The sequence below is a fragment of the Panthera leo genome, chromosome B4 (assembly GCF_018350215.1).
Source record: "Panthera leo isolate Ple1 chromosome B4, P.leo_Ple1_pat1.1, whole genome shotgun sequence".
In the NCBI taxonomy this organism is placed as follows: Eukaryota; Metazoa; Chordata; class Mammalia; order Carnivora; family Felidae; genus Panthera; species Panthera leo.
In genome coordinates this window covers 5,282,101-5,304,621 of record NC_056685.1, presented here as the reverse complement: position 1 = coordinate 5,304,621, position 22,521 = coordinate 5,282,101, and the positions used below count along the sequence as shown (strand labels likewise).

The 22,521-nt window shown below is 52.9% G+C and overlaps 1 protein-coding gene and 1 long non-coding RNA gene across 5 annotated transcripts in view; one reads left to right on the top strand and one right to left on the bottom strand.

The window, feature by feature from the left end:
- PFKFB3 (6-phosphofructo-2-kinase/fructose-2,6-biphosphatase 3) overlaps window positions 1-14,943 on the bottom strand; it is a 74,972-nt gene extending 60,029 nt beyond the window's left edge. The window contains exons 1-2 of one of the 3 annotated variants that reach the window (XM_042944798.1): window positions 14,818-14,938; window positions 5,625-6,553 (exon numbers count right to left, since the gene is read on the bottom strand). Coding sequence is in view for 1 of the 3 variants with exons in the window: in XM_042944797.1 (XP_042800731.1) it covers window positions 14,818-14,833 (16 nt within the window). In the remaining 2 variants the exon portion in view is untranslated. Of the gene's footprint in view, window positions 1-5,624; window positions 6,554-14,817 lie in introns of all 3 variants that reach the window. The other 2 variants (XM_042944799.1, XM_042944797.1) reach the window with 2 other exon arrangements.
- On the top strand, window positions 12,929-22,237 carry LOC122223835. Of its 2 annotated transcripts, none has more exons than XR_006204509.1 (5): window positions 12,929-14,004; window positions 15,498-15,637; window positions 20,121-20,220; window positions 20,566-20,816; window positions 21,309-22,237. It is a non-coding gene; the product is annotated as an uncharacterized LOC122223835 (long non-coding RNA). The 2 variants fall into 2 exon arrangements; XR_006204510.1 differs by having other exon boundaries at window positions 20,566-20,993.
- Window positions 22,238-22,521: the final 284 nt, after the last annotated feature.

Below are 22,521 nucleotides of genomic sequence, written 5' to 3'. Positions count from 1 at the left end.
CATGATTACCTCCAGCTGTGAGACTGTGAGACTGTAAGGCAGAGGGTGGCTTCAAGAGTGAGGCCTTGCAAATGGGGAGCAAACACACCAAAGGAGGGAGCTATTGAGAAAAGGCAGAGCTGGGAGAGAGGGGGGTGTGCCCAAGGAAAGGCAGGCCCTGAGGCTGTTAACGCGAAGAACAGGAGGAGCGCCTGGACGGCCCAGTCGGTTAAGCATCCGAGTCTTGGTTTTGGCTGAGGTCATGATCTCACGGTCTGTGGGTTCGAGCTCACAGCACGGACCCTGCTTGGGATTCTCTCTCTCTCTCCCTCTGCCCCTCCCTCCTGCTCATTCACTCCCTCTCTTTCTCTCTCTCTCTCTCTCTCTCTTAAAATAAATAAATAAACATTAAAAAAAGAATGGGAAAACAATGTTTTCAGGGGCAAAGACACAGTAAGGAAGATGTAAGGGGAATAAAATCTTGAGAAGGTAAACTTTTCCTGAGGAAGATAGTACCTTTCCTCTAGATCAGATAGATAACCCAGTCTCGAATTTACAGAGGAGAAAATCATCCAGACCAAGGGATTTAGGAGCTAAACTTACACCTCCACTCTGACCCAGGAAGACCACGAAGTGGATGCTTTTATCAACCAAAAGACAGGTACAACAGAGTGTTCATGGTGGCTCTGAACATAACGACCCCAAACCAGAAACAACCCAAAGGTCCAACAACAACAACTGAAGGGACACGATGAGTCATGTATGAATTTGTTGAATCACTATCTCATACACCTGAAAATAATATAATGCCGTATGTTAACTATACCGGAATTAAAAATTTTTTAATAAAAAAAAAAACGGGGGGTGCTGGGTGGCTCAGTCGGTTAAACATCTGACTTTGGCTCGAGTCATGATCTGAAGTTTGTGGGTTCGAGCCCCACGTTGGGCTCTGTGCTGACAGCTGGAGCCTGGAGCCTGCTTCAGGTTCTGTGTCCCCCTTTCTCTCTGCTTCTTCCCCACTCACACTCTGTTCCTGTCTCTCTCAAAAATAAACATTAAGAGAATTTTTTTAATTAAATACAAATGAATGAATGAATGAATGAATGAATGAATACAATGGAAGGGGCAAACCGTAGTCTATACAATACTATATAGCAATGAAGATGAACTAAGGATTTCTACACACAACAACACAGAAAAATCCAGTTAGGATGTTGGGGGAAAAAAGCCACATTCAAAAGATATATAAGGTAGAATTCCTTCTATGTGAATTTCAAGAACAAGCAAACATACATAATGAGAGAAGTCAAAAGAACAGTGAGTGGTTTCTGCTGAGAAGCTTTCTCAATGGCAAGGATGGGAAGGAGCCTTCTGGGGGTTACTGGAAATGTTCTACAGCTTGATCAGGTGTTGGTTGCACGGATGTACACGTATGTACATTTGCACACTTACCGTATACATGTTATACCTCAGCTTTAAAGAGAGGTAAAATGTAAGCGAATAGCAACAACAAAAAAGTGACGTAGGGCATGCTGTGAACCATTTTTCTGGACGTGCGAAGGACAAAAGATTTACTGACCCCAGAGTATGACAGGGATATGCCATTTTATGGTAGGGGACTGGCTCGTCCTGATGTGTTCAAGGTGGCTATGTATGTTCTTCCAGAGTCCAGTCTGACACACGTTTTGTGCAGGGGATGAAGAAGGCTACTAATTAAACTTCATTTTTTAAGACCTTCCTGATACACATTGAGATTAAAATAGGACATGCGTCACAAGTTAAATACCATTACTATACCCATCTTGGGGCTAAAAACCAAATGTAGGTTGTAAAAACCAATAATTACACTATGACAGATGAAAGAGAATCTCCAGAATCGTAGCATATAAGAGCCGGAAGAGATAATCCGGGTAACCCTTTGACTTTATAGACGCGAGAAGGAAGGTCCAGAGGGGTGAGGTGGCCAATCAGAAGCCACATGACAAATAGAGCCATCACAGGACAAGAAAACAGGTCTCTGCCCAGTACCTCTCTATGTTCTCTGAGGTCTCCATGCTGCTATAGGGCAGAGCTCAGGTCAGGAACCACTGTCCTCACTGCCCCAAGGCTAGGCCCCCCGGGAAGAACAAGGACATGATGGTCCAGGCAGAAGATGAGGGAGCCTGGAACCCAGGACCCAGCCTCAGCCACTCCTCCTGGTCCTCCATTCACCTTGACAAAGTTTGAAAAATCTTGGTACCTTTCTGCTTATCCAGAAATGGGGATAAGAGTTGCTTCTCGAAGGGTGAGAAACCAGCTTCCGTGGAGGATGATGAAATCTGTTTGTTGGTTTGCTTTTTGGAACAGCTTTACTGAGATAGAAGTTGCCCATTTAAAACTGTGCAATCCATGGGCGCTTGGGTGGCTCAGTTGGTTGAGCGTCCAACTTCAGCTCAGGTCATGATCTCACAGTCTGAGTTTGAGCCCCACGTCAGGCTCTGTGCTGACAGCTCAGAGCCTGGAGCCTGGTTTGGATCTTCGGATTCTGTGTCTCCCTGTCTCTCTCTGCCCCCTCCCCAACTCACACTCTCAATCTCTCTTGAAAATAAATATTAAAAATAAATAAAGCTACACAATCCAGTGCATTTTCTATATTCACAAACTTGTGTGAACATCGCAATTTTGGGACCATTCTATTACCCCGAAAAAACCCATGAGCTGTCACACCCCCATTTTCTCCTCCTTTAACCTGCAGGCAGCCATGATCCACTTTTTATGTCTACAGATGGGCCTTTTTGGACATTAAATATGAATGAAATCACACAATCTTCTGTGAATAGCTTTTTCACTTAGCATGTTTTTCAAGACCCCTCTGCTCTGTAGATACGCAATTCCTTTTTAGTGCTGGATTCCAGTGTATGGGTAGGTATACCTCGTGTGTTCATCAATCAGTTGGTGGACACTGGGTTGCTGGTACTTCGGGGGTATTATGACTAACTCTGCTCTGACAGTTCATGTATACCTTTCTGTGGGCAACTGTTTTCATTTCTCTTGGGTTTACACCTAGGAACGGGATTGCTGGGTCATACAGTCGGTGAATCTGTATAAAAAGTGCCCTTGCCTGTACCCTCAGAAATGAAAAGCCAAGAAATGAGTGATGGGAAGGGCGGGGGGCTCTTAGAGGGGTGGTCAGGGAAGGCCTCCATGAGGAGACGAGAATCAGTTGATGCTTTGCAGGGTTCACGCCAAGCTCTGAGGGAGGAATATTCCAGGCAGGGTGAACATGGCCCCAGGCCACACCGAAGGACGGAAGGATGGGGCAAAAGGTACGGGATTAGGCAATGTGGCTGGAGAAGTGACCGAGCATTTCTCATTCCCGTTTTAACTTCTCCTTTTGACATAATTTCGGCCTTACAGAAAAATGTCAAGTAGCACAGAGAATTTCCACGCATCCTTCACCCAGACTCACCAATTGTTAATACTTTGCCACATCTGCTTTATCATCCTCTATGTAATTACATTTTTTAAATATATATTTTATATAGACAAAATAGCACATACGCAATATTTTTTAAATTAAAAAATTCATGCATATTTTTTTCTGAACCATGAAGACAAAACATGCCCCATTTCTTCTTAATACTTCAGAGTGTATTACCTAAAGGCAGAGATGCTTTCCTACACGTATAACTACAATATAACCATTAAAAGCAGATTAACTCGAATACAATAAGGACTCCAAATGCATCTGGCCAAATGCCATGATAATGCCCAGGCCCTAGTCCAGGCTCATGTACTGTATTTATTGTATCATTCTTTCTCTCCCTCTCCCTCTCCCTCTCCCTCTCCCTCTCCCTCTCTCACACACACACACACACACATACACATATCTGGGTCCCTATCTTTAAGGACCTAATACTTACAAGTACCTACTACTTGAAATGGACTCTCTAAATAATTCCGTTTCCCTGTTAAAACTTAAACATAGGGGCACCTGGATGCCTCAGTGGGTAAAGCGTCTGACTCTTGGTTTTGGCTCAGGTCATCTCATGGCTTCATGGGTTTGAGCCCCATGTCAGGCTCTGCATTGACAGTGCAGAACCTGCTTGGAATTCTCTCTCTCTCTCTCTCTCTCTCTCTCTCTCTGCCCCTCCTCCACTTTCTCTATCTCTGTCTCTCCCAAAATAAACAAATAGACTTTAAAAAAAACTTAAATATAATTGGTAGTAATAGAAACGAACAATTAAAATTTAAAAATACAATTTTATGTCCTGTTTTGAAGAAGTACCACACTCAGTGTTTAGATTTACCACACTCTTCTTTTTAATTTTTTTTAATGTTTATTTATTTTTGAGACAGAGAGTGTGCGCAGGGGAAGGGCTGAGAGAGGGGAGACACAGAATCCGAAGCAGGCTGCAGGCTCTGAGCTGTCAGCACAGAGCCCGACGCGGGGCTCGAACTCACGGACCAAGAGATCATGACCTGAGCCGAAGTCGGACGCTCAACCGACTGAGCCACCCAGGCGCCCCATCGATTTACCACACTCTTCTTACACACTCTTCTTTCTTGTCCATTTGTCTAGAAAACAATCATGACTGTAGACACAAAGGGCACTCAACTTGCCTGACAATTATTTCATGAACCATGAAAACACAGCTTTGGAAACTGCTGATCTCCTTAACAAGTAGGAGGAAAAATTCTTCATTCTTTCTTGATTTGGGGGCCCCAGGCACAGAGGTTTGGGTTCATAATCCTTGGTTCATCTCATGCACTCCTCATTGATCTTTGAACGGCCCCCTTTTATACTATTGAAGTGACATAACAGACCAGCAGAAACCCATCAGCCAATTGATAGCTGAGCTTTTCACTCTCTATACATGTTCCCCCATCCCTGCTCCTGTCTCCCTCCAGACGGAAGTAGCCATTATACTGAATTTTACAAAAGAAATATTGTTTTTGGGGCACCTGGGTGGCTCAGTTGATTAAGCGTCCGACTTCAGCTTAGGTCATGATCACGCGGTTCATGAGTTCGAGTCCCGCATCGGGCTCTGTGCTGACAGCTCGGAGCCTGGAGCCTGCTTCGGATTTGTCTCCCTCTCTCTCTCTGCCCCTCCCCTGCTTGCGTACTCTCTCTCTCCATAAATAAACATTAAAAAAAAATAACAATAAAAAGAAATATTGTTTTGTTATGTAAGTATTGCTTAAAAGCAATATTGTTTAGTTTCAGGTGTTTTATAAAAAAATATTTTACAGAGCCCCTGAGTGGCTCAGTTGGTTAAGACTCTTGACTTGAGTTCAGGTCATGATCTCACGGTTCGTGGGATAGAGCCCTGCGTTGGGTTCTCTCTCCCTCTCTCTCTGCCCCTTCTTCCCAGCTTGCTCTCGCTCTCTCTCAAAAATTAAACGTTAAAAAAAAATTTTTTTAAGTATTTCACTGCACCTAACGTTTTGCAATTTTTTAAAGTCATGACAATATCGAATACAACCGTCTATCAGAGCGCGTGGCTCACCCAGACCGCAGTGTAACATTGCATGGCACGACTACCCCGAAAGGTCATTTATTCGTCTCCTGTACGTGTGCATCTAGCCGCTGAAAGCTGTTCCTTTTAGACTGAACATCACCGGTGCAGAAGCTTCTCTCCGTGACATGCCCACGACCGACATACCTGGTGACGGACAGGTGTTACGAACCGTTGGGTTCTTTCTCACCGAAGCCAGGGGAAGGAACGTAGCCACAGAGGAAAAAGGCCCGTCTCACTGCTCGGTAGCACGGATCGTGATTTTACCGTCATGCCGTCTGTTACTTACTGGCGTGCATTACAAAATGAATTTTTCGAAGTCTTATACGCTTAAGAAATAATAAATTTCCTTAAAGCAGCAGCAGTGACAACAGGACCTTTTGCTTCATTCAAATGACTTCAAATGAAAAGCTTTTACATAATCCAGGATTTGCCCAAAACATGATTTGGCTTGAAGTGGGCTCCACTTTTTGTTCTCCACGTATATCTGGGAAATGATGTATCTGCAGCAGACATGATTCATGGTGAAGTGGATGCCAACCGACTCACTTTATCCTAAAAGCATGACATTCAAGTTGCAGAGTTTTCACACAGACACCAGCCAATCTGCAGATTCGGATTCCTTTACTGTGAGCAGGAGGCAGCGAGTGGCCGACAATTCTTGCTTTGATTTCCTTCCACGCCCCTTGGCAGAACCGCAAGGAAACACATCTTCCTGAGTCTTCAAGTCTGCGGGACAGTGAGGTTAGCTTGGATCCTTTCCTTTTGTTATTCAAATGTTAATGAGGTTTTAAAACCTATTCCTCTAAATGAGGCCATCAAGCCGGGGGGCCAGGGCTGGCTGGAGGCAAGTGGGGTGACCCAGCGTCCTGGTGTGCCCGGCACTCAGGAGGTGGCCTTGTCTCCTGGTTTCCCGCACTAAGGAGGGGGACATCCCGGGCAATCCTGGTCGAGCCGGTCACCCTGTTTGGAGGCCAACATGGTCAGCTGGTGGCTGGGCTGAGTTTGTTCGGGACGGCTCTCTGGCCTGGAGCTTTCCCCTCTCCGACAATGGAGGCCTTCGTGGTCTAAGGAAACTGAAGGATGGACAGAAATTGTCTGGCAATCGGGTACTACGGACACAGAAACACTGGCAACGTGAAAACCCCAGCACACGCTTCTCTCCCGGCTGGGAAACTACCCACGCTCGGCCATGTGTCCATTATGTAAAACACACCCGAACTTTAAGAATCCCTCATGTGTGGCAATAATAATCAATCCTGGTTTTGAAAGCCAGGTTTTTCTTAAAGGAGGTGTCTGTCTGACACTTGGCTCAGAGCATAATCGGTCTTTCTGGAAGGCTCCTTGCTGAGTCCCAACCCTCCCGAACCACGGATACAAGCCGAACCGCTGCTTGGGGAGGCCCGCTCCTCTTGGAGGTCAACAGCACAGTTACAGAGCGCCAACGAACTCCCCGGGATTGGTGGCGCCTCGGCTGGTGGCGCGGCCGCGACCATAACCACCAGGGCCCTCGGCATCCCTCCCACAAGGCAGCTAGGGAGTCACCCGTGACTCACCCTTCCTCTTCCCCTACATCCAATCCGTCACAAACCCTGCAGTCTTCGTCTCCTAAATATACTCAGAATCCAACCACTTTGGACCACCTGCCCCTCCCCCAGCCTGACCTAAGCCAATGTCACTGCTCACCAACAGGCTCCCACCTGGTCTCCCTGATTCACCCTCGTCACCCTACAGCCTGTTCTCAGGAAGGCAGCCACATCCTGCACTCATGGCTTATAACAGCCAAGTTCATTTCTGCCACGCCTCGGCTGAAACCCTCCAAGGGCTTCCCATCCCACTCGGAGTCAGAGGCCCAGGCCCTAGAGTAGCCTTGATCTATAGCACCTGCCCTGCTACCTTTCTAAAGGTGGCCTCACTGGCTTGCATATTTCCTCCCAAACTCAGCCCACTGTGGCCACAGGACCTTTGCACTTGCACTTCCCCCTGTGAGAACACTCTCCTAACATACTGCACCGTCCACTCCTCACTCCCTTCAGTCTCTACCCAAATGTCACCCTGGGGTGACCATCCTACTTAAAACAGAGGCCTGCCCCCCATCCCTACTCTCCTTCCTCCTCTCCATAGCCATTAGGTCCATTGGGCACTCTCTATATTTACCTATCTGTTTATTGCCTGTCTACCCCCATTAGAAAGTCAGTCCCATGAAGGCAGGCAGTTTTGTCTACACTGGTCACTGCTGTATCCTCAGCTCTTTACCCCGCAGGTAAAGCAGGTGCTGTGGGGTTTGTTTGGTGCCGAACAGATAGATCTTTGCCAGATGATTGAAGAGCGTATGGAAATGACTGAAGTAACAGCACAGGTAGGTACTGTGGGCAGAGGCAGCCAGCTGGCATCCAGTTGTGTTTCTTGCTTTTCTTTTTTTTAGGTTTATTTATTTATTTTAAGGGAGAGAGAGAGAGAGTGCAAGTGGGAGCAGGAGCGGGGGGAGGGGCGGAGAGAAAGAGAGAGAGAATCTTAAGCAGGCTCCACACTCAGTGCAGAGGCTGACACGGGGCTCGATCCCACAAACCGTGAGATCATGACTTGAGCCGACACCGAGAGTCGAACCCTTAACCGACTGAGCCACCCAGGCGCCCCTCTTGCCCGTTCTATGTCAATGTCCTCAACTACTGAGTGAGTCTACGACCCTCCCTTTCTCAGTGTTCCCCAAATGGTTATTTTGTGCATGTCCCCAGAGAAATGGGGCCTTTGCGGATGGCTGACCGAACGGGGGGGACTCTAACCTTTTATCCATGTTCCCCGCTTCTTGCCGAGGCTGCCTGGTTCAGAAAGCCCCCCGCTGAGAGGCTGGACGCCTCCACAGCTGTACCTGCCAGAATCCTTGAAGCAGGACCACTCGGACCTTGGTGAAAACCCTAAGTCACGCTCGGCACCCCAGCTGCAGGGGAGAGCTGGGAAATGCAGTTTTCAGCCCCCAGCCTCTGCAGCACGAGCTATCACGCCAGAACAGTGTTTTCAAGATTGTGGGCTCCTCCCCACTAGTGGCCTTGAAATCGATTTGCTGGAAGCACGCCAGAATCCTTTTCAATGAGACAGAAGAGACTGCAAAATATCACAGCGTGCCATACACTCTGGGATCGGTACTGGCTCACGAAACTTTCTGCCCGAGCATCGGCCCAAAACTATCCCATCAGAATTTCTAGTGCATCAGACTTTTTTAAAAGCTCTCCGGTTAATCCAAATGTGTGGCCAGGAATAAGGCCCACAGGGTCTGGACATTTCCCTACAGAAGGGGACTTTCTGCACCCACTCTTCCCAGGCAGCATCTGGCCACACGAACAGTCATGCGGCCATGGTGCTGGGGGCCAGGCTTTCCAGGGTCTGTCTGCGTCAAAACGCATCTCTCTCCTGACAGGTTCGTTCTCTTTCTTTCTTCCTGCCCCGAAGCCCACACTTCTCTGGGGTACCTCTCTGAGCTCCTGTCTGCCCCCACTGACCGATGAAACTTTGCTCTGCCCGTGACTGGACCAAGCCAGGTCCCCAAGCCTCCTGATGACTTCCACAGCCTCGAGGGGAGGGCTTTCTGAATCCAATCCATTGCTGGGGTTCAATACGTCAAGGAAAAGGTAAAAACACCAAAGCAGTTTGGCCCTAAGGAAGAACACAGTAGTTTCCTCAAAAAGCATCAGCCCAGCTCAGCTCCCTGCACATCAAGAGAGGAAAGCCAGGTGAAGGGCCCACACTTCTGGAACACCCGCTTGTTTTCATCGGGCCACAGACGCGGGGAAGAGGGAGGCTCTCTTTCTGACAAATTGACTGTCAGCATGGTGTGGGCACAGTCACTCTTACCTATAAAGTTCCACACGGGAGGGCCTGCTACTTATGATTACTTTAGACTCTGGGAAGATGAGCAAAACGTTCTCAGCCCTGGAGCTACCTGATGGAACTGCCAGACCCATGAATATGATGGCCTGACATCGGACACACAGACTTCCAGACTCCATAGGACAGGAAGGTATAACGCACATTCAGGAGACTGGACTCTGAGGGGCGTGTGGGTGGCTCAGCTGATGACGCGTCCAGCTTCGGCTCAGGTCACGACCTCACGGTTCGTGGGTTCGAGCCCCGCGTCGGGCTCTGTGCTGACAGCTCGGAGCCTGGAGCCGGCTTCGGATTCCGTGTCTCCCTCCCTCTCTCTGCCCCTCCCCCGCTTGTGCTCGCTCTCCTCAAAAATAAATAAATAAACATTAAAAAGAAAGAAAGAAAGAAATTGGACTCCGATACCAACTTCCTTGGGCATAAATTTCAGTCCTGAGGTCAAAGCTGAAGGATCACGGAGACCAGAGAACGCAGGGCCATGACTTTGTCATGTGCCACTTGCCTGAAACTTAGTTTCTCTCCTGAAGACACCAGGAGACAGCAGTCTAGCATGCCCAGGACAGTCTTTGGGGACAAAGGCACAGAGACGATCCCTTCCACCTCCTGCAGACAGCTTGCCCAAGACGCGTGGGAGACTCCGTGTGTGTGAGACAAATGATTAGAGGGCACGGAGTCAGATCTGGAGGGAATCTTAGCTCACGCTCCTTTCCCAGACTGGTAAACTGAGGCCAAGTGCTCTTAAGTGACTTGAGATAATCCAGCCAGTAACTGACCCCAGTCGCCCTGTCACTACCTGGTCTCCGAGCTCCCCCGCCAGACTGTTCCCCCCGACACCAGGACCTGTCCGTACACAGCACCGCTGGGTCTCCTTCCTTGGGGAGCACGCCGCAGGCACATCTGGGATACGGCTCTGAAATGGCCAGGGAGCCCCGGCCTCATCCAGGAAGCTGCTAGGCCCTGGGGGAGGAGAGCGCACCCCAGAACACAGCCCACCATCACAGACACCCAGAGTGCAGGGAGGCCCCCGGGACAGGAAGGAAGGAGAGCCCAGCCCCTCCTGGAGAAGGTCTTTTCAGGATCTGATCTTCGCACTTCCCCTGGGGAGAGAAAGGAAGGACAGGTCCTGGGTTTACAGTCCCAAAATGCTGACCCCAGTCAGCAAAATTGAAACAAATGTAACTGATTTCCTGTTGCAAGTGGCTGAGTTGCAGGAATTCCAACTGTGTCGCATCCCTTGTCATGGTATTTGTTTTTCCCTTAGTTCCCTCAGCATCCCCGGAAACCCTGTGCCCAGCAGGCACCGGTCAGCTCCCCAAGCAGCTGCGGCCTGTCATCAGCTCCGCGACACGGGGATCGGCACTTATGACGGCAGTGTCCTGGGGCCACCTGAAGAGAGGCAGAAGGCCGGTATTGTCCTGTGCGGGCCCACCCGCGTCCGCCTGCATCCGTCTCTCAAAGACCCAGACGCGTCAGGCAACCCCGTCTGTCCCTCTGCGCCTTTCTGATGTGAAAGAAATTGCTGGTTCACACGGCAGACTTCTCATACTGTACGGTTTCTCTGCCTGATGGCGATCATATCCTACGTCATCTCCTAACCTGGGCCATCACCGGCCGTGCCGGAAAGGAAGAATGCAGAGGCCTAAGTCCCAGCCCTGCGGAGCACACAACTTAGCGAGGGAATTCAGACAAGCTGCATTGTCCCTGTAAGCCGCGTGTCCTTTATCTTTACAGGGAAATGATGCCACTCACATCAGCAGGTGGGGAGAACCGGTGAGCACACAGAAGGCACTTGGAGAAGGCGTGTGGAGGATGCTCTGTGAAGCTAGTTGGGTTTCTTACTGTCATTCACTGTTCCCCTTGTCCCCCCTGAAAGGTGGGACTGTGCCAGAATCCTTGCGACCTCGTTCCCTAAGACAGTTTTACTTCTCAACCAGAAGGGGACCTCGAGAAGGTAGTGGAGACCCCAGGCTCGGACAGAGCCGCACCTAAATCTCAGGAACAGTCACCCCGTCTCCTATCTGTAAAGCCCTCTGAGAAGAGCCACCCCCTCCCTTCACAGCGGGGCTCCAGCCTTCACCCCCCACCACGGCCTCCCCCGCCCACCACCGCCTTCTCCTGGTGTTGGCCCAAGCTCTTCCTGCCCGCTTCGGAGAGTGCTGCCTCCTCCTGACCCAGACCAATCTCGAAGCCTACTTCTTCCAGCCACATGGCAGAGGACCCAGCTCTGTTCCCCACCGTGGCCACCGTCATCCCCACCTGCCCGTGGGGAAGGTCGCCGGCAGCTGCTGCCCGGGCCGATCTCGGCCAGCTTCGTTCATCCGTCCACGCTCGGTGGTTTCTGCCTGGCCATACGGGAGCACCATGGGCCGGACTGGAGGTGTCAGTCCAGGGAGGGAGCTGCCAAACCTCACTGGGCCAGCACGGTGCGTGACCCTGGTGCATAGCACGCACTCGATCCAGAGAATGAATGAATGAATGAATGAACGAGTGAACAAAACAAAGAATGACGTAGCATGCAGTCACGGAACTCTGCATTCGGGAGACATCAATCAGCTTGTTCATCCCACACTCAAGGCACAGGACCTAAGATCCTGGGCAGGTCACCTGTTTGTCTCAGCAGATCCGCCCTCCACCAAAGGTGAGCCCACCCAGCTCTGCGTCCCAGCGGGCCAGCCTGCGTGGAATCGAGGGGCTCCGGCCGGCAGGCTGCCCGGGCCTTGAGGTCAGAGGGAGGGAGGAGCGTGACCTTGCTGCTGACTCTCCCAGTCTGCTCTCCGCTCTCCTTGGGACTACGAGCTGCCTGGATCGTAAGCTGGCTCAGCCCCGATCAGGCTCCTCAGCCCTTTGGGCCTCTCTTTTGCGCTTTTCGCACACCCCACCCAGATGCTCTAACAGTCCCCTTATTGAACTTTGCTCAGCTTGCCCCCTATGAGCGAGCACACCTGGTGTTCTCACTGGGCCTCTGACCGAGCTGATCCCAAAGTCCTACCTGTCAAGCCCCAAAAACACAGCATGGGAAGGGAATTAGTAGTCAAGCAACTTTCAAGAGGTTAGCTAGGAGGAAGTCCTTCTCCATCGGGCTTCTTTTCATCTTGGGGGTGGGGGGGGGGAGCAGGAAAGGCTTTTCATTTCCTAATTTTTAAATTATTTTTTTGAATTGTTAATATAGTCAGATGGCTCAAAATCCAAATATATAGATAAGTAAAACATATGCACTTAAGTGTCCCCCATCTGGACAGTTCCAGGGACACGGTGCTGAGCCCCACCCCACGGCCGACCTTTCTGCCTTGCGCAGCCCCAAATGACATCCTATCACGATACCGAACAAACCAGGTCCCCCTGCAATTTCCACTTGGGCTTACTTCTAGGTAGGAGATCACGACTCAATCAAGTGGGGGAGTTCTGGCTCGGGCTCCAAGCCCTCCAGAGTCCCAGCCCTGGCTGGCTCACCACCAAAGCTTCCAAAACCCAGCAACTACTGTTCCTCCCATCCTAGGACCTTCACGAATTAGCATCCACAGAACAGACGAATGGTAGTGTCCCCTTCGTGCAGCAATGACAAAGCCTTAACCTTTAGCAGTTTGCAAACGTTTTGTCCTGTGTGAGCTATTAATACTGTCATCAAGGGAAATCGTCACACGTGCAAGATCATTTAGCTGCGCAGGTATTTCATCCTTGATGTGGATGCTCGCCACCCCCTCCCCGGCCCCCACCAACAAGTGCTGGGACAGGCCTTCTGGGAGCTCCCCCGCAGAGACCACAAGGAAATGAGCGAGCGGAGAAGTGGTAAAGTCAGCAGACCTGCGACTGTTCACGCTGCAGTTAAATGAGGTCAGGTGAGAGCCTGAGGGACCGTCCAGGCAAGGCCGCCATGTTGTAAGTGGAGTAATGGAGACACTGAGGACAGTGACTGAGGGGCGGGACGTCGTGAGCTGACAGAGGACCGAAGACAGCTTTCTCCCTGCTCCTAGAAGCAGAGGCCTTCCTTCTCACCACCCCCCCACACACCCCGCCTGCTCTTAGAAGCAGCCGCCTTCCTTCTCACCAGTCCCGTTCACAACCAGGAGCTCTATCCGGCAACCTTTGTAAAAAGGACAAAGGCCAACAGGGCTTCAAGTGCAACCAGAGCATTGGCCTAGAATCTGAGTTATAAGGGAAGGAAGAGCCGGCAAGAAGACAGGCAGAGGGCCACCAGGCTCAGTCCCAGCCGCACCCCGCCCCCCCCCCCCCCGGGGGGGCGGGTTGGAGGCTTCCTCTTAGTTACTCCTCACCCGGCCAGGGTACCCAGGTAGGGGTGGGTCACCAGAGCCCAAGCCCCTCCCCACACGAAGAGAAAAGGGGAAGGAGTCAGACAGCTCCGACTGGGAAGTAAAACTGAATCTCCCTCTCTATCCTGGGCTCCGAGCTGACCGGCAGCCCCCAGGATCCGGATCCGAGCGGAGCTCTGCAGTGACACGGCCTCCATCACCCGGCTAGCCAACTGAGGCCAAATACAGTGGGATCCCCCTTCCGGGGCAGGGGGCCACAGGAGGATCTGAGGCTCGCGGACAGGGCTTGTGCACCGCCCCCCCCCCCACACACACACACCCGCTGCAGAGGGGGAGGGCCCAGTGAACAAGCTTAAATGCCAGGCCTGCAGGTGGGCCAGGTGGGTGTCTCCGTGCCAGGCGCGGGGCGGAGGGGGCGGGGAGGGGGGGGGGAGGAGGTCTTGCCCGAGGGCACCTTCCTAGGCCAGGCCGACCTCACCTCCGGTCGGTATCTGCCTTTCGGTGCGTTGTCCCACCGGTCCCACACAGCCGTCCCCAGTCCCCCATTTTGCCGAAGAACTGAGGTTCCGGGTGGTTTACATGACGTCCCAGGAGTCGGAGGGTAGAGAAGGGCGGCGGCAGGACTCGCACACAGACCTGCCTCTCCCACCCGCGTGTCCCGGCGGTCCCTCCCCCCGGACTCAGCCTGCCACCGAGTGCGCAGCGGGGAATCCCACGCGGCCAAGCCCCCGCCACCGAGGGCCCCCAGCCCGCCGGTCGCGCGCGACCTCCAACTTAATGAGGCGCGACGGGGGGGTTCGTTCAAAGTCGCGCGAGTGGCGCAGGCCCTGGGCAGCCCGCGCGGCGCACCGGCCGGGACACGTGCGGCGGGGGCGGGGGCGGCCGCGGCAGCGCGGGGTCCGAGGGCCGCGCGGGACCGGGGGCGGGCAGGGCCGAGGGCAGAGCCGGCGCGGGGGGCGGTGCGGAGGGCCGGGCAGTGCCCGGCAGCGCGGGGGGTGGCGGGCGGCGCGGGGCCCGGGGTGGGTGGGGGTGGCGGGCACGGCAGGGCCGGGCGGGGGGGGCCGCGCGGGGACGACGGGGGGTCGCGCGGGGAGCGGCGCGCGCCCGGGGGGGGGGGGGGGGGAGGGGGAGACCACGCGGGCTGGGCTCTCGGGGCTGCGTCCCCGGCGGCCGCGCGCGGGGAGGGCGCCTACCTTTCCTGAAGGGCATCGCGGAGGGGTGCGCCCCGCGGGGCCGGCCCGGGATACCGAAGCCGGGCGACGTCCGAGTGCCAGCCTCGCGGCTCGGGGGCGCCTGCGGGCGCCGGGCGAGGGAGGGGGAAAAGGGACATATTTGGACAGAGCGGGGCGCGTCACCGCCGGAGGGTGGGACCGCGGCGAGGCGGGCGGCGCGGCCTCCGGGGCGGGCCCGGCGGAAAGCGCTTAACCCCTGCGCGCCCGGCGCCGCTGCGCGCCCCTCCCCACGCCGCGGGCACACCTTCCGGGCGGGGCCTCGGAGGACCGCCTCCCGCGCTGATCTTCTGCCCTCGGGCGCTCGGTACCGGCACCGGCACCGGCACCGGCACGGGGGGGGGGCGGCTCCAACGGCTGGCCGGCGTGGACGGAAATTAAATGAAGGCCGGAGGGAGTAATCCCCGCAAAGCGCATCTCTGGCCGCCCTCGTTGAAAATCCTTCCAGCTCCTGGGCTCCCGCCCCGCGCTCTTCCACCCCCCACCCCTACCCCACCCCGGCAGTGATCGCCTCCGGCAAACTGTGCGTCTCTCCCTCCCTTGCGCATCGCTGTTTCCCCGGGGACCTAGAACAGCACCTCACATCCTGATCAATACATATGTCAAAAATAATTTTAAAATGATAATAATAATGGGACTTTCAGGAACCATAACCTCGAGAAATGGAGAAGGGAGACCATTCCTCACATCACTAAACATTTTGTGTGAAGGCCAGCACCCGAAAAATGCTTAACTACTTGGTGGGATCAAATTTCTCAAAGGCAGAGGTCATCTGTCCGTCCAGGTGAGAGTTAGTTCCTGTGAAAAAGTGCTATTTTCTGTTACAGTTTGAAGAAATGGTGTTGGGAACAGTCTCCAGATCTAATATTTAAGGTATCTATGCGATTCCCCACTTTCTACGTAGTGGAAAAAAAAAAAAAATCCAGGTGAACTGAAAAGTCAGAGCCAGTGGGGTGTTCGTGGGTTTTTAATCATTTCGTGATGGGAGGGGGGGGGTGCAGTTCCTTGGGCTGCTACCCTTTATGGGTGGTGGTCCAGACTCCACCCCCACATTCCAAGGGAGCCCATGTCTGGGAGAAGGCAGCCAGCGTTGGTTCAGACAAGGTATTGTCATTTGGGTTCCTGAGCTCTCCGACTTCAGCTCCTGAGTGTGGGTGTCAGTCTGTGTAAGAGGAACAGGAAGTGGGGGGGGGGGGGAGATCTGACACTGAGAGAGATCGCCAACGCCCTCTGCCCTTTCGGCTGCCACAACCATAACACCCAGCGGACCTGCACTTTACTCCATGGACTCACTTGCCGGAAGGCAAATTTTATCTAAGGCCAGATAAATGCAAGCCTGCACATCTCGGATTTGTGCGGCGACGAATCACCGTGAAGCCAGAGGACCTGCACGCTGGGGGGGGGGGGGGGGGGACCTCTTCCTTGTAGCTGGTGCCTTTACTGCCTTGTGGACTCAGGCGGCTGATTGTGATACAGTAAGACATGCGTATTTGGTCTTTGTTCCCAGTTCCTGGCACCTGGCGCTTAAAAACCTCGGAATCTCCAGGGCGAAAAGAGGGTTTTTGCGTGTTCATGAAATGACTGGTGCCTGGGACACTTAGGTAGCTTCAGGATAAGGGCTGGTGGCCAGAAAGACCACATCATGCTTAGAGGGTTGGAACTCTCAGCTCTATCCCCCCACCCCTACCCAGGGAGGGGAGAGGGGCTGGCAATTGGGTCGGATCACCAGTGGTCAGTCATGCGCACGTAGTGAAGCCTGGATAAAAACCCCTAAATGACGGGTTCGGAGAGTTTCCAGGCTGAAGGTGGCAGGTTCCGATAGGACCGGGAGGCTCCACGCACCTCTACCCGCTCACCTCGTCCTACGCTCCTCTCCCGTTTGGCTGTTCCTGAGTTGTATAAACTGATACATGGCAATAAACTGATAACACCAAGTAAAGCACTTCTCTGGGTTCCGTGAGCAGCGCTAGCAAATTATCAAACCTGAAAGCGAAAGTCGCGGAGACCCCAGACTTTGTGGCCACGTCAGACAGAAGAGCGGGTTCCTGGGCACCCAGTAGTTGCACTGGCATCTGAAGTGGGGGGCAGTGTTGTGGGGCTGAGCCCCTTGTTGCCCTGTGGGGTCCATGCCAAGCGCAGGGAGTTAGTGTGGGACTGGATCCAATTGCAGGACACTTGGGAGAAGGGCTCATAGGTGTGGAAAGTCCCCCCATGCGGAATCAGAAGTGATGCAGGAAAACCGGTTCCCCACGGGGGAACCGGAACCCCATCTCTCCACTCTTGAGCATAATCCCCTATAGGAACAACAGGGGGCTCGTGGCTGTCTTATTCCCATCATTTCCGAGAGCAGCCCTCTCTGATGTTGGGTCTTGTTGTTCATCATCCCTGGGGACGTCTGTTCTTTCGATCAGAACCTGCCAACAAGGGTTGCCGTGGACATTTCATAACCGCACGAGTGTCTCTGCTTGTCCTTGGCACAAGGGAGGCAACAGCCTAGGCAAGTTCACACAGGAGAGAAACGAGTGGCCTGAAAAATTGGATTTGCTCAAGAACTACTACCTCACTGTGGCCAGTACCCAGTATGGGCTGGGGTAGTGGTTCACAGCCCTCTGGTTTTCGGCGTGGAGGCAGGATTTGAAGAGATCTTAAGTGGAGAGTATATTCCGAGGCACTTCCCACAATATAGTGTGAGTCGCAGAGTGAAGGAATCGCATCATTATTCCCCAAACTCCCCGTTGTGTCCGCCGACGTTTCTCTTCTGGGTCTGATGACCTATGGACGGAACAGTACTCTTCTGAGGAGCTCTGAGCACAGCACACTGCCGTCTAGAGTGGAGCCTAGTGGCTGGAACCTTGCGGAAATTGCAAGAGTTGTCAGGCGGGTTCCGGTCTTCCTCCAGGGCCCCAGCTGTCATCGTGCTAGAATGGCCACCATCACTAGCACCAGCCGGTCATCGGGGGGCCTGAGGACAGAGCTGCTCCAGCCCAAGGGCAGGGAGCAAGCTGCAGGACTGGATTTGTGACAGCTGGCTGGGCCCCAGGGGTGGTTTCTGATTTAGTAAGCCTGGGGCGGGGCCTGAAGCTTCCCAGGTGGTAAGGGTGCAGCCGGCCCTCCTTGTGTAGGGCTGTGCTCAGACACCCAAGAGGGGGAGTGGGACCGGGCTAGGAGGGGTCCTGCAGGATCTGGAGCAGAATCAGGGCTCCTCCCACCCAGGGCACCAGCCCCCCTTCTCCTCTGGTCCCGGTGCGGTGCTCCGCGGGGCGCCTCCCGGCCCAGGCTCTTGGGGCAGAAAGTGCCAGAGCCATGGCCTCTGGTTTTCTTACTGCAAGAAGAAAAGGGCCCCCCTTCCCAGATTTCTTTTCCAGTTTGTAGGCCAAACTGAAGGCTTTCATGCTCTCTCCAAAGTGAGGGTAACACTCAGAGATCTAACACGTTCCACCCCGGAAATTCATCTCTACCCACAAGCCTTTCCTCTCTAGCTGTAGGATGTGAGGTTTGGTCTCCAGTGAAGGAACTGAGGTCATAGGAAGAGGGAATATTTGATCGGGGTCAGGGAACACTGGTAAAGAAGAGTGTGTTGAAGGAAGGAAGGAAGGAAGGAAGGAAGGAAGGGAGGGAGGAAGGGGCGTGCCTGGGGACAGGGACCAGCAGGGCCCATAAAGTACTTGAGGGCCCCACCCCCACCTCCACCAGACTCCCCAGAGTAGAGAGTCCAGCGGCTGTCCCCACTGCGGGCCACCCCCCATTGATACGGTCCGGGTGGTTTAAAGCTGCTGCCGCCTCAAGCTTCTGGGCCCCTGGGTCCTGCCAAAAGGCAGACCTCCGGCCAGCCAGCCCTGGCGTGGGTGCGTGCAAGACGCAAGCAAGGGGTGAGGAGAAGACACTGGCTGAGAATCTCTGCCATGGCTTCCCAAGGCTGTATGATAGACCCTCTTCGAGCTTCAGTATTTTGCCTATAAAATGGGCATAATGCATTCTTTACAGGTTGCTGTAAGGATCGCGTGAAATCGTATTTGCCTGGAGCACATGTGCTCAGTGAAAGGCAGCTGCCATTATGAGTAACATTAGCAGTAGTAGAGCTGGAAGCAGGGGCCCTGGGGTAGTGAGAGGGAAGGGTCCCAGAAGAAGAGAGAAGCGATGGGGAGCATGGGGGAGGGGAGGGCGTGGGGCAGGAGCACGTGGGCTGGCCCAGGAATGTTGGGGCTGAGCTTCCTTGGGGTCGAGGGGGCCGAGGGAAATCCAGCTGCTGGGGGATGAGCAACTATCCATTACCAAAATGTGTGTGTGTGCGCATGTGCGTGTGTGTGTGCGTGCACGCATGCACGTGTTCACCTGTGCACACCTAATTATGGAACTATGAAAGAATCAATGATTCACAGTATCAGAGAAAACTATAAATACTAAGGGTAGCTATAAGGACACATCTAACTCACGGCTGTTGGTTCCTCAACACCAGTCTCCGACTGAAGGAGCCAAGAGCCCCCGGAGGGTTTGAGCGGCTAAGCACAGGATGAGCCTGGAACATCTTGTTGTGCCAGAAAAATAAGTAATCATTTTGCAGACCTGCCGACAAACGACGGGGACGCGTCCAAAACACACAGGGTCCAACGTGAAAGGGCTCCTCCAAAACAGTCATGGCAGCAATGGATTGTGACCCAGAGAACAAAGTGAGAAGCCATGAGTCCACACTGGCATAAATAAATAGGAAAGTGAATAGATACATAGGGGAGGAGGGAGAGCTCTTCCTCACAAATCCTAGACCTCACAGAAATGACTAGAATCCTAGCTCATAGATGGAGAAGGAATCATGGCGCTAGAAAAGTCACCATTTGGCAAATAGCACAGAAATAATTGTTTCACAGAAGAACCCTCCGGGGAGGCTAAAATTAGCAAGCAGCAATAATGCAGTGAGACTCAGGATATTAACAGTCTCAAAGTACCTCCTACAAGGCAAGCATTAGTTGCAAAGGGGAAGGTGGTGGCTTTGCGGTAGAAAAAACTGGAAGCCACCTCCACCACCTAATCAAAGTCAACGTCACCAGTAATGGACCAAATCAGCATCAGGTGCCTCTTGATACAATGCACTGAGAAGGACACATCACATGGGCAGTATTCTTGCGCAAAAATGCATAACCTGAATCTGATCGTGAGGAGACATGAGACACCTAAAATAAAGGACATTACAAAAATAACTAGCAAACAGTTCTTCAAAAATGTCGAAATCGTGAAAGACAAAGATAGACTGAGGAAGTGTTCTTGCTTTACAGGCAGCTAATGAGCCATGAAGACTAAATGGAACACGGGATCCTGGATGGCTTCCTGAACCACGGAAGGGACATTAGTAGGACAGCTGGTGAAACAGGAATAGTACTGTACCAATATTAATTTCCGGATTTGGGTAACTGTACTGTGTTTATGCAACATCTGGAGAATGGGGGGAGGGGTGTTTGAGACTTCTTTAGACTGTTTGCAAAATGTTTGTAAGTTTAAAAATTCAGAATAAAAAGTTAAAAAAAAAGTAAAGGGTAATCATAGAGACTGCAGAACTCGCTAAATGAGACAACTCCCAAACTGATCTGGCTGTGTAATCAGCTACTAATTACCATTAATGATGGGAACTGCCTAATTTCCAGGCAGCACCGTGAGGAGGAGCTTTTACCACAAACTTAGTGGCTTAAAATACCACCCATGTATTCTCTCCCGATTCTGTAGGTCAGAAGTCACACGGCAAGACTGGGGTCTCTGCTCAGGGTCTCGGGAGGCCGAAATCACTGTGAGCGGGGGAGTTCCCAACCGGAGACTGGAGAAAAACCGCCTTGCAAGCTCATTCCCAGGGCAGAATTCAGTTCCTGTAGTTCAGGAGTAAAGTCCTCACTTCCTGCCGGCCGCCAGCTGCCAGCCGCCAGCACTCTGTTCCCAGGGGCTGCCCGCATCCTTGCCACGTGGCCGCCTCCTGTCTTCAGGTCAGCGGAGGCAGGTGGATGGCTTCTCGGGCTTTGAACTCTGACCCCTTCCTCTGGGACCAGCCGAGGAAACTCCCTGCCTTAAGGAAGGACACAGGCCCTTGCAGATAGTTTCCGTATCGTAAGCCCAGCTGATTTGGGATCCCACTTTTGTCTGCAAATTCACGGCAATACTGGGTTAGTGTTTGAGTAACTGGGGAAGGTTTGTGTACATGAGGGCCAGGAATCCTGGGGCCACGTGGGAGTCCTGCCTGCCGCAGGGTAGTTTCTTAAACCAAATAAATGGATATAAACGGGCAACAGGTTTGTGGACGGTGGGGGGCACGGCCTACCTGCTCTGAGGATGTGGGCTCCCCGGTGCCCACCAGATCAGTCTGACCTGGCTCAGAGAGAGTCTCCTTCTTTCCTACTAATCCTCCCGTTTCAACCGGTTCCTAAGTACAGCCCTGACCGTGTTGGAATGAAATTAATTATCATCTCTTCTCTTTCCAGTCGCGGAGTTTCAGAAATCAGGATTCAGTCTCTAGGGGACAGACGCTATCCACACCCTCGCTGTCCCGGATGGAAGGAGAGTAGCATTGTGTTTAGTGCTCAGCAGCAGCTCCGGAGGCACCAGCAGCTGGGAGTGCACGCCCTGGGGCTGCCCGGTTCCCTGCCAGTCGGGGACAGTTGTCCCTTTCTTCACAAGGAAAGAGTGGCTGCAGCGAACGGGGTTTAAGTTGGGCCTTTGAAGCCCACCGAGCCCAGGGCCGGGCTTGCATTGAGGATGGAATCACTGAAAACATCAGAGCCCTAAAGGACTCCAGAATGTCACCAAGCTGCTCTTGTGAAGCTCGCTCCTGTGCCAGCAGATGACCAGGCTTTTTGTCGTCGTCGCAACGAGCGTGTCCTTTTTTCTCAGCACTCTGACAAACTCCTGCTTCAAGCAGGGGCGAGCATTCCCCCCACTCGCTACTGACAAAGCTGCGGCTAAGGGAAGTGGCCTGCCCTGGGCGCCTGGCCACAAAGACGGAGCAGAGACCTCCAGCTGGGCCTCTCAACCGATGCCACTGTCCTCACCGTGCCACACCCTCTCTCCGGGGAGCTGTGTTCTCTCCAGTCAGTCGTTGTCCTCCGGGCGGGGCATCACAGTCCTCAGAGGGCTTGGCTGAGCTGGGAACCCAGGCCCATCTGACCTCAGTGTATTTAGTCTTAATAACCTATTTACGGCTGAGAAGCCAGACTGCCTCTTTCCCAGAAGTCAGGCACAACTGCTCTGGCCAAGCGGTGGCTTTCCACTCCCATTATAGTCCTAGAAGATGATGCTGCCCTTCTGAAGAGGAAAATGAAGAGTCTTTGTGATTCAAATGAGTCACATTGTCACTTCCAGAGAAAAAGCAAGTCTTCGAAGGGGGCTCTCACTTAACCCGTGATCAGAACAACTTGGAGGCAAACTGGACGGCATCGTGGAAGCTACGTGGTGGAAGATGTGTGACCAGCTCCAGAACTGGCCCTCCCTTCCACGCCCCGGGCCATTTCTTCCCTCCTCTGCCTCTGTGTCCCCATCTGTAAAATGCAGAGAATATTAGTTGTTGGCCCGATGTGAGCACCGAATGACTGCTTAAAAGAGAAGCAGGATTTCTCTCTTTTTTTTTAATGTTTATTTTTGAGAGAGAGAGAGAGAGAGAGAGACACTGCAAGCAGGGGAGGGGCAGAGAGAGAGGGA